This window comes from Pelobates fuscus, chromosome 6, assembly GCF_036172605.1.
Source record: "Pelobates fuscus isolate aPelFus1 chromosome 6, aPelFus1.pri, whole genome shotgun sequence".
NCBI lineage: Eukaryota > Metazoa > Chordata > Amphibia > Anura > Pelobatidae > Pelobates > Pelobates fuscus.
The window spans coordinates 59,728,525-59,740,863 of record NC_086322.1 but is presented as its reverse complement, the minus strand read 5'-3'; the positions used below and the strand labels follow the sequence as shown (position 1 = coordinate 59,740,863).

Below are 12,339 nucleotides of genomic sequence, written 5' to 3'. Positions count from 1 at the left end.
TATGCACACTCATACACTCACATGCACACACATGCACACACATGCACTCAAATGCACACACATACACTCACTAATTATTAATATTGTATAATTAAACACTTTCCACCCAACCTGGAGAGCTGGCGTGGATCTGTCCCTTGGGTCCAGTGGGGCTGCTGGGAGGCATGTGGGTGTGGTAAATCAGAGGCGGCGAGGGAGCTGTGATCTCCCTGCTCTGCTCCCTCGAGCCTCCTACTGATGCCAGGAGCTGGAATGACGTCATATTCCCGCTCCCACAGCATCAGCAAGTGGCTGTGCTCCCTCGCCGCCTCTGATTTTATCACAGCCTCACGCCGGGGAAACCATAACGTGGCCTGGTAGGAGGGAGCGTTTCTCTCCTGCCGGTCACTAGAATTTTGTGATGTACGAAACCAGAGCAATACATTATTATTATTATTATCGCCATTTATATAGCACCAACAGATGCCGTAGCTCTTTACAATATTATTAGAGGGGGGATTTAACTATAAATAGGACAATTTCAAGAAAACTTACAGGAACGATAGCTTGAAGAGGACCCTGCTCAAATGAGCTCACGGTCTATAGGAGGTGGGGTATAAAACACATTAGGACAGAAAACAGCAATCAAATAAGGTGGAAGTGAAGCAGAGCTGGAGGAGAAAGTAAAGTGCTGCCCTTTTAGGAGAGAGCAAGGGACAGGTATGTGAGGTAGAGGTTACTCTGGGAGGCCATAAGCTTTCCTCAAGAGATGGGTTTTAAGGCACTTTTTAAATGATTGAAGACTAGGGGAGAGTCTGATGGCGGTAGGCAGACTATTCCATAGGAAGGGAGCCGCCTGCGAGAAGTCCTGCAAGCGTGAGTTGGCCGTTCGGGTGCGAGCAGCGGACAGGATAAGGTCACGGGCAGAGTGGAGAGACAGAGAAGGGGCATATCTATGGATCTGTGAAGAGATATAAGAGTTCGGTGCTTTTTTTAGGTATGGGTTAGGACACCTATAGGATACAGGAAGCCAATGCAAAGGCTGACAGAGGGGTTAGGTGTGAGAGAATCAACTAGAGAGTAAAACCAGTCTGGTGGCCGCATTCATTACAGACTGTAGCAGGGCAATACGGCTTTTGGGAAGACCAATCAGGAGATGGTTACAATAAACCATGCAGGAAATTACTAGAGCATGGACAAGCTCCTTGGTACCATCTTGCAATTATCTACTGAATGAATTAAAGGATAAGGTTGTGGATATAAGAGTTGTAAAGGATGCAAAGTAGGATGTAATAAAACGTAAGCTGTGTATTAAGTAAGTAAAAGCCTCTCGCCATTTCCAGGACCCTTTCCATCCACATCTCCAGTGCACGGTTTACTCTCCTCTCCCGATTTTCAGTAAAATCTCCCCATACCCACTTCAATCCTGCTTTTTCCCACTGTCTTTGCAATTCTCCATCTCCGCAAACCATCCCAAGCACAAATTAACTTATAGGACCCCTAAACAACTTTAGCTTGCTGAAATGCTTTATGTGTGAAGAGTATGTCCTCTTTTTTTCATTTTGCAAAAAATGCAGATTTCATTAAAAAAATAAATTCTTATAAACTAACCTGGTTACACCTCCTTGGCTTTCAATCAGACAACAGGTACTGTTTTGTTAGCTTAATGCAGCTGACCTCAAGAGGCAGCAATTGCCCAGATCATCTGACTTACAAAGGTTTCTCATTGAGCTGTATTGGGAAGTTTGTGATTGGACAGCCACAGAAAGTCTGGGCGGGGTTAGAAGGGGAGAGCTTGCAAAGGCAGTAGACAAGATATCTGCAGGTTTTGCAAGCTAATTTTAGATATATGCCCAATTAAAAAATACATGATTAAATACATGCAAGTTTTATTTTGGGGTATATCTACTAAACAGTGACTTGTATTTATTTTGTATTTTAGCAGTGGAGTGTCCCTTTAATGCACAAATCTTAATGCAATTCCTCCTCTCCTCTCCCAGATGCAATTCCCATTCTCTCCTCCACAGAACACTCCACCCTCTCCTGTCCCCAATACAATACCAAATACGCCATCTCCTTCCCCTTATTGCCTCATCACCAGTACAAGACTTGTACTCCACAGTGCCACGATCACCTTCATCATATTCCCCCCAGAGTACTAGGTTCCCCTCATCCACCTATTCCCAGAATAACTATTTTCTCTTACGTTTACTCCCCTTCTTCCATTCAATTACACCCTTCTCACAAATAGTTCATGTCCTCTCTATGATTTCCACAATTAAGTCAGATCAATAAGGTTTGGCTCAATATCTTTCCTAACAGGCCTCATCGGTAGACAGGTTACCTGCCAGGAACTCTCCATGGTACTTTGGCACAAATAACTCCAGAACAGTATTGATTGCAGTATAATGCAACAAACCCTGTGCTGTTACTGAAACCTGCTAATGTCAGCATGCACTGAAGGCAGGCCCACATCAGAGTAGTCACGTTAAACGATGAATGCAGATTTATGCCTAAAAGTCAAAAAGGAAGGGACAGACATCATAGAATCAAGTTAAAGCAAAGTATGCCAGTATGCTACCACTGTTTCATGTCATTGACCACTATATCTTTTGCTCTAGCACTGTGCTTCCAAATGAGTGACCACACAAGTCATAATTAAGACCAGCCTGGAGGAATTACCCCTCTGACCCAGACTCTACTATTGTCTTTCTCACGATGACCACTTAACCACTATGCTTTTTTCCCTATGTCCTTTATTACTATGTCTTCACCCATGATTCCCTAACCCTTGACATTGTCCTCAAGACTTCTTCTGCAACATGCATCTGCACACTTCTCATATGTATTACTCTATGCCTTCAACCAGTGCTGATGTTTCCAGAACCCCGAACTCTCCTTATGTGCACTCCCCAAATAATCCTAACCATGCAAATGTCCCCATACTCCTTTCCAATCTGATTATCGCCATAGTATTTGGTAATATTGCCCTTCCTAAGCCGTCTACTTATATTTCTTCCAGTGCCTCCTTAAACCTATGGATTCCTTGTGTTGTATCTACCCAACATTTCTTTATCCTGATCTCATGGAATTAAGTTCCACCCCTGATGTCATGAACTCATCTTCAACTCAACAGACTGTACCACCTGTTGCAAACCCTTCTTCCAAAAAAAGCACAAATATGGGAAAGCCAGACACTTTAAATATGGGTGAAAATGTTTTATTAACTAAAACAATTTATAACTACATTTTTTCTTTATTTCTTCATTACTTACTTCATTGCATTTTGGTTTTCAAAGGAATATTGATCATAAGAAATGAACATGCTTATTTAAAAAAAAAAAAAGAAAGATAAATTCTTCATTTCTGAAGAATGCATTCCTTTAGAACTAAAGCCAGAAGTTAAAAAGGGCAAACAAACAAAACAAGTTTACTTTGACAGCATACAAAATAGCTAACACCTCTAGTTTTCCATGAACTTTAAAAGAACACTATAGAGTTAGGAATACAAACATGCATTCCTAACACTAAAGTCCTGGAGTGTTGTTTAGCACCTTTCAGAGTGCAGTGAAAAGATGATATTACTAACCTTTACTCCCTCGTCGTAGCTGGCCCCGCTTCCAGGGCCAAAATCATCAGTCTTGATGATTTCAGCGAGTCCAATGCTTTTCCATAGTAAACCATTGGGAGGCTATTTCGCATGCACAGCTAAACGCCATGCTGCACTAATCAGCATGTTCTCATAGAGATGTATTGAATTAATAGATCTCTATGGGGAGCGTACTGTGTCTCCATGCAACAGTATTGGCTGATCTTGTCTTCAGTAAGTGAAAAAATTGTAATATTCTCTCGGTGAAGATGTTATTGAGCATCATCTTATAAAGCATCTCTTAATATGTTTTTACATAAACATTAATAGCAACAGGGAGGGCTAAGTTTTATTAATGCTCCCACAGGAAGTACCTCCAGTGGCTATCTGAGTGACTGCCACTAGAGGTGTTTCTAGACAGTAATGTAAACATTGAAAAGCCTGCAGAGATATGCTATAGACACCAGACCACTACATTATGCTCTAGTGACTCTGCTGACTATAGGGTCCCTTTAAAGCCATTATGTTCTTGTGTCTTCACCTAACTAGTTGTAGGCCAGAAGAAGACCATGAGAACAGATTGCTATGCCAGAAAGGACAACACTATTTACTTCAGAATTATTTGTGCAATTTATATTTTAAACAATTAAAATAAATAATATGTATAATATCTGTAAAATGGTGAGCTTTGAGAGAACAACATGTTTTAATTTACCTCCACAAGCACCAAGCTTAGTTTCAGCTTAGAACAGCATTGTCTGATCTTGTGTTTGGTAAGTAGAAATTAATTATTTGATTATCTTCTCTTGAAGATAAATTGAATTGTCTTCTCTTGAAGATGTTATTGAGCATCATTGTCACGGCACAGCCCGAGCCCTGCAGACAGCAAGGTGTGGCCGCCCCTTTACGAGACCTGGCTGGGTTTGAACTCACAGCTCCAGCATCCCAGTCAGGTTCTCTGCCATGACATCAACCAGGGGGCTTCAGTTTCTGTTTGCATTTTTTCTGCTTCCTGACCCTTTGCCTGGATTAAGCAGCACTGATCCACCTGCAACCCTTTTCCAATTAGGGTCAGCTGCATCTAATTAGCAGGCTGTAAAAGCCAGCCCTGCCTGAAAGCTAGTATCGGTACCTGTTTGGTGTTTTCTGCCGGATCTTTGCTACACTACTGACTGATTTCCTGGACTCTGACTGACCTCTGCCTGCTTTACCGACTACGTTACTCCGCTGCCAGCCCTGACTTCTGCTTCTCGTCTGACCCCTGTGTTTTTGGATTTTGTCTCCTCCTTGTGCCATCTCCTGCAACTGGGCTCCAACTCCTGGTAAACTGTTCCATAAGTCCCCAGGTGACTGTTACAATCCTCTAATAAAGCATCTCTTAATATGTTTTTACATAAATATTAATAGCAAAAGGGAGGGCTACGTTTTATTAATGCTTACACTAGAATTATATTGTTTGTGCTTCAATGACACAGGTAACAATGTGACTTGGCTTAGAAAAGATAGAAATTATGATGAATGCACATAGAAATGTATCTCCAATCTGAGGTGGACAATGTGACTCACCACAGCTCATATTTCAGGCCGGTGAAGTGCAATGGGATTCTGGGAGATGGTCTCTCATGGAAGTCCACAAGGTAGGAAGTACATGCCCTCCACACAGTCTGGGGTGTCTCAGAGGCAGGTCACTTTTCTCCCCTAAATTATAAGATGGAAAGTGTCTTACCATCTTTTTTTCGGAATCAGGAGACACTTCATGCATTTGGATTGAATTTATTACTATAACCCACACTAATGGTTTCCCTTCAGTGGGGAAATTAAAAGAGCACATGCCAATGGTCCGCTAATTGTGAACCAAACATTGGACTTCTCTGAAATCACACTGGTTAAAGGAATTTTGTTAGTCAAAGAATAAATAGTTAATATTACAAAATCTCCATTCATTTGAAATGGACCTGTGGTGATAATTGAAAACCGTAGAAAACTTGAGGGAAACGTACCATCCATTTTAAAGTAATTTCATGAAAAGAATGTATCTCAACACATAAATAATAAGACGTGCAAATTCACCCACAACCAAGCTCTAGGTCAAGGCAGTGACATAGGATGTTGAAAGGAACGAGTTTAATTTGCATAATGCGCCTCCTTATTTCACCTAGTTTTAACATCCAAGATTCTAATTTTAATACAACCTATAGATATATATATATTTTTTCTCTACAATATGCTTTAGGAAAAAAAAGGACCACTCCTGGTCCACGATAATAGAATGTTGCTTCGCCCACATCTGAAAAAGTCAGCATTTGGAAGATACACTGATATTTTTTTTTTTTATTATTTGAGAGCTTAGACAACCTAGTAGTCCTTCTTTTCTATAAGTTTAAATGCAGAGAAGGGTACAGGCAACAATATTTTGTTTCAGCTTGATAATCAGCTCTTTTACAGTGTTATTTCTTAAAGGGAGAGCAGTACGGGACACTTTGAATCTAAGGCGAATTCAAAGAGATTTTTTACATTTAAGATCAAAATAACTGAACTGAAAAAAAATTATTTGTCAGTTGTGCTTCTAGTTCAATTTCTCCGGCCTTACATTTAAAATTCTCACTTTAGTAAATAACTCTGTGTCAGTACGGTGCAGTAAAGAATTTGTGTTAATAATGGAATGCGGAAGTCTGTTTTTGAGTATGTATTGTACCTCTATAGGGAATTGTTTCAACTATAACCACGCTTGAAGGGACCATATAACATAACAAGCCAATGCCTTGATTTAATATTTTTGGATACACTTTTTTTCCCCCCAAGTATTAAAATATCAAAAATATTTCATATATAAAAATATCTCAATATATCAAAAAATACCAAAGTAAAATGATTTTACGTATAGTTGCAGCCACTTAACAGCAATCACTGAAAACATATTAACTGACGATACATAATCCTGAACAGCCGAACATGCTAAATGTCTAACGCAATTCATAGAATCTACTTAAAAGGGACATTCCACGCATCAAAATAACCCACTGTCTTAGAACAGGTTATGGTGCATGAAAATGATTGTAAATGTTCAACTACATGTTCCAAAAAACTCCTGTTTAGTAGAAATTCGTGCAATATGCTCAGTTCTCACTATAAAAAATGAAGGCATTTTTTTATTGGGTGAGCTACTTCCTGGTCTGGTGGGAATTCAGTGCAGATGTTGCAAACGCTATAGGTGATTTTTTTTTTTTTTTTAGCATTTAAATACATTCCATATTTTATACATTCAGCCTCCAGCCTAGGGTGTCACCTAAATTCTCTACGAAATGACATACGATTTTTATTTTTGTCATAGCAGTCCTTCTGACTTCTGCTGCAGATACTGGCACTTAAAAGTATCATGACAGATGGTGTAAAAGAAATGGATTAATAAATACAACAAAAAGTCTTAAAACATGCACGTCCTAGGAAAAAGTTTTGTTCTCATGCACAGATGGATTTTAAGATCTACTGACTAATGTAAAGTTTATTCTAAGAGAGAGTTTAATGGGAGCAATTTCCTTTGGCACATGCTCGTGAACGCACTTACTGATCACTTAAAAGATGTAAGACAAAAAAAGGAAATGACGCCGGTGCATACGAATTTTCAACATTGTTGAACTATACAAATTTCTTTATATTCCATAAATCAATTTCTTTTACACTTTTATTCATATTTGCGAAATTTGGTTATGCAAATCTATACAAACAGGACCATAATAATACAATGATGTATTGATATAAATCTCTCACATACTCCTCAAGGAATCATCATCTGGTCTGGGCAGGTGGCTGGGTGTGATGGGAGCTATTTTACACAGACGCCAACAGTATTCTGTCATGATGGGAAGCTGTGTTACCTACTTTAACATTTCTTTGAAAATACATAAATTAATAAATTAATACAATATCTGGTCCAAATTGCAAATAAATGTACTACTGATAGGATGAAAACCAATAAAAAAAAAAAATATGGGAGTTGTAATCTGTGACGGATGAGTGCCAGTGATTGTCTGCATTAAAATAAAAATTAACTGATAATAGCCAAAACACTTACCTCCAAAATGTCACAAAATTGATGGGACAGTCCTATCACAGGCTGGTACAAGTCCCCAAATAAAACAGAGTGCATCATTAAACATGCTCAGTGCATGGGTAGTGTATGCTTCCCTGGCTGGCATGCCACCCCCACCCCCACCCCCTCAGATTGTGGCTTCAACACCCGCCATCCTCATTTCAGACCAATACCTTCCAATGGGTATGAGTGAGACAAGATATTAACAGTTTGAGGCTTGTATACCTTGTTAGAGTCCAAATTCATGGGAGACAAGGGAAATGTCCCTAGAAAGGACAAGCGCATCACTAAAAACACTTAGGACACTTGGGCTGCACAGAGTACTCACAGGGCATTAAAATAAAAGTCACTCCCTGAGATGATTGTAGCATAACCAATAACTGACTATAGTTATCTAGGTAATATCTATTCAGTTGCACTAAAATTACTGAAGTGACCCTTGAAGCCCATGAGCGAGGCACTGCAGAAAAACTCTGTGTGGGCAACCTTGAGTGGCGTTGATCACTGCTGCTGTCAGACTGGCATGCATGCACACGCTAACACGCACGCACAGGCCTGCCCCCTTCACACACAGTGGCCAGCCATTTTTCACTAGATGGGCCCACCTCCCTGTTTTGAGTTCATACTTTCCAAAGTTGCAAAGTGTAAAGCCATTATATGAAGCCCAGGGAGACTTCAGTTTAAGAGGAATAAAATATGAAACACTAAAAATATCTGCGTGTGATGTTAATTTGTAAGTAACAGTAAAACAAGAATGACAAATTCCCACACAGATTAAAGATTTTTCACACCTGTGAGTTCTATTACTAGAGATAAACGAGCTCTGGCAACTCTAGAAGATTTAATTACTAATGTAAGATGCATGCAATTACAAAGATAATGCGATATAGACCCAGTTCTATAATCTAATAGACTTTCCTGGGAACTCACCTCGTAGGCTATAACCTCTCTTTGGCCAGCTTCACCTCAAAATGGGACAACCACTAAAATGGGCTAATTATAGAAAGATTCCAGATTTGTGTGTGTTAGCCTGGATCACAAACTTCTGAAATGTATCTGAAGACAATGGGATAGATCTCACAGCAGGCAGTTTCCAAACTTTCTCAGTCATTCTAAAGGCCAGGGATGCATACCCTCCAATATCAGCATTGCATTAGAAATAGGGGCTTATTTTTAACCACAGTTTCCCATCAAGAAATTATGGGAATTTTTATACAAGGGCATGTTACTTTACAGCACATCCTTTCAAAACTAACTTTTTGTACACCTTACATTTTTCTCAAAAAGAACTATTGGTTTTCACTTAACTAATGGATATCGTTTCACTACATGCAATGGAAGTGCATGAGTTAACGTAAGCAGGTCTCTGGTATAAGAAGGCTTAATTAGCTGTGATACCGGAGAAACTGACGGAAGCCAAGCACAGAGAGATGGACACAGGTTTCTTCAGGAAGGAAGAGATTCTTTATTGGATCACCGATCGGGACTCAGAGGGACTAGCGTCACCAAAATACAGCAAAGTCTGAGTACTGAATACATAGAGTACATTCCTTATATAGCACTGTAGCTCCTCCCACAATTAACTACACCCACACATACCCTTAACCTATTTAATAAATAGAGTCTAAACTCATCCATCCGGTCTAACCACGTGGCTCATCTGATACAAAGGAGAGGGACGCGTAATTCCAGTTCTTACATTCCTGCACCTGGTCAGTACAGTGATAACAGTATCTTAGCTACGTGTAATTAACTAACTGATACTACAAACACATATACATACATATGCCTTGTGGCAATCTTAGCCTGCTAAACTTGTATTTTACTGGAATTACATCACATTCCCCCCTTTGATGCCTCTGATATTTCACAATTACTTGAGGCATCACTTAACCTTGGTTTGCATATACCTCAGGTTACCATGAACCAGACCAGACTTATCTTATGATGTGAATCTTTTAACACTCATCTTCCTGCATTGGTTCTCCTTGATCTAGAGCCTTATACTTATATATCGCCATTATCTGTGCAGCAGCCTTCCTCTCTGCTATACTTCCTATCAGGCTTTGCACAGACCTAACTACTAAGGGTATAAGACACGGTAGGAGTAGACACAACAGTAAAATCAGTAGGACTCCACCTACCACTGCCTTAAGCCCTCCAAACCACTCATACCAGCTACCAAACCAACTACTTGGATTGTACCCTTTCCATACCTGAGTAGGCACATGCACTAGTTTAACCATATGGCTAGTAAGCTCAGCTATTGCTTGCCCTTCGTCATCTATTTGAAGACAGCAATTGCTCAGGTTAAACTTCCCACATACACCTCCCTCTACTGCCAAAAGGTAATCCAAGGCTAATCTATTTTGGTACACTGCTGTCCTCATCCTGGTATTATGCTTCGCTAGAAGATTGAGTGCTTGTGAGGTCTCATTAGTAATAATCTCAACCACCGCCTGTAATCTTATAATACGGTTGAGCATATAAATTGGGGTTCTATAACCAAAGGTACCATCTTCTGCCCACGTGGCTGGCCCATAATAATCTATGATACGCTGGGGAGGCCATTCATTATCTTCCCAGGTGCCTATCTCTAAGGGTCCCCTTTTCTTCCTATGATTCACATCATACACTTTAACACCTAAAGTCTCACCTGTTTCAATCGGTAACAAGAAGAAGGATGGTTTGAGCATACCCAACACACATGCCCCTTCCCAGTCCTGTGGCAACTCCGAATAGGCTTTCTTACCACAGATCCAGTACAAATTTGCTGGGGCTCTCCAGGTAGATGTGATGGATAAATCAAACCACACATCCTTTAAACTGGCATATCTAGCAAACGGGTTAGATGGTTCTGAGACATTTGAAGCCGACCACCAAGTTGTATTTTTAGTATCATCATCATAAGCTTTTTGCCCTAGACAAGTTAATTCTCCTACAGAAGTATTATACATTATTCCTTTCCTTGCTATGCAAACATAACCTATGATGGAGGTCTTTAATCTCCACTCAGATTTACCTCTAACACTCAAATGATAATCGGCTTGTGTAGATATTAGTTGGTCAACTGCCTCAGAACCGGACATTACCTCCTTTGCTTCCCAAGGCCATTGGTCTCCCATGTTAGTACCTCCACACACATAGCAGTTGGTAACATTAAGACTACCGGCAATACTTTCAGCTAGGTCAATGAACAGGTTTTTAGCGTTATGGGGGATCTTATTATCTATACTCATCTCTTCATAAAAGGAATGGTATACTTGATGAGTCTGGGAGGATACCGTATCAGTCTCTATTCCTATAAACAATAATGTCCCAGGATCTAAACCCGTCCCGTATATCTGAAACCCAAATAAATTTCCATACTTATCTAGGAGGAACTTGTCGGGGTTATTAATAAGTATATGGACTGGGTTGCATTCCATAGACTTACAATAAGGGCTAGTCGGCAACTTAGTCACTATCATGTCTTTATCTACTGTCTGTCCCCAAGTCGCCCACCCCACACAAGACCAATATGGACAAAAGTTATAGTCTTTATTTGGGCATCTAGGACTCACATATTTATTTTTACTACTGGGACAAATATATTTATCATTAGACCCATACGTCCTCTCCCATCTAAGATCCCCACATACATTCCACGGTTTTCTACCACTTGATATCGCCTTACATGCATCAAATAGCAGAACACCCGAAGAATGTACGGATTCTAACACCGTCTTATTAATTAGGGTCCCCTGAGGATCTCCATTCCTGAGAGTCAACCAAATTGTACGAGGTTGATACTCTGGACTGAAGCACTTAGGTTCTCCTACTCCTAAATGGCACACACTATAGTCTATATTTAGGTATCTACATCTTGATACCTCTCCTTTACATTCGTATTGTGAATGCCAAATTAGGGTTTGGGAAATATGGTTACCTGTTCTCGTAGTCTTAATGCATACCTCACAGCTAGGAGTGTCGGTACCTCTACCTTCCTGAATATAAAAACACATATAAATAAACACAATCAAAAGCACATCTTTCGCCGTCATCCTCAGTCTTCGTCCGTGCGATGGAACCTCAGCTTCCAGGATGTGAGGGCTGCAGGGAATGGAGTTCTGCTCGTCTTCACAGGTGTCCCTTCGAGACTTTCCTGGCTTATACACTATGTGTTGGTAAGCGGACAGGCTTTATTATGGCCTTCTCACTCACACCTGTAACAATAAAATTTGTAATCCACAATAATTCCTCGTTACTCCGACTGAGTAGTGCGTTTCAACCGGATCTTGCAGGGATTCTCTGGATCTGCTGTAATTTGCCAAGAATCGACTGCTGCTGGTTTAACCCTGGAGTGATGTATCCACGGAGTTACTTCGGCTACTTTTATCGCTGTAGGGGTAGACAAAAGAACAACATAAGGACCTCTCCACTTGGGCCCTAACGGTACATTATTCCACTCTTTAATCCACACTTGGTCTCCTGGATGATAACTATGAACAGGGGGATAAATATTCACAGGTAATCTATCTTGTACCCATTTCTGTACCTCCTCCATAGTCTTACCCAACTCTACAACCTGCTGCCGGGTAATTCCTTCTCCCAACTGACTCAAGTCCCCCCTTAAGTTACCAAGTACGGGAGGTGGTCGCCCATACATGATTTCAAAAGGAGAGAGGCCCATCCTTCTGGT

At 40.4% G+C, this 12,339-nt stretch overlaps 1 protein-coding gene across 3 annotated transcripts in view; it reads right to left on the bottom strand.

The window, feature by feature from the left end:
- PPP2R2C (protein phosphatase 2 regulatory subunit Bgamma) overlaps positions 1-12,339 on the bottom strand; it is a 128,208-nt gene that overhangs the window by 95,674 nt on the left and 20,195 nt on the right. Inside the window, exon 2 of one of the 3 annotated variants that reach the window (XM_063457767.1) lies at positions 5,135-5,266. The exons of the other annotated variants lie outside the window; for them this stretch is intronic. Coding sequence (XP_063313837.1) covers positions 5,135-5,144 — 10 coding nt within the window. The 5' untranslated portion in view covers positions 5,145-5,266. The remainder of the gene's footprint in view (positions 1-5,134; positions 5,267-12,339) is intronic. 3 annotated transcript variants of the gene reach the window in all.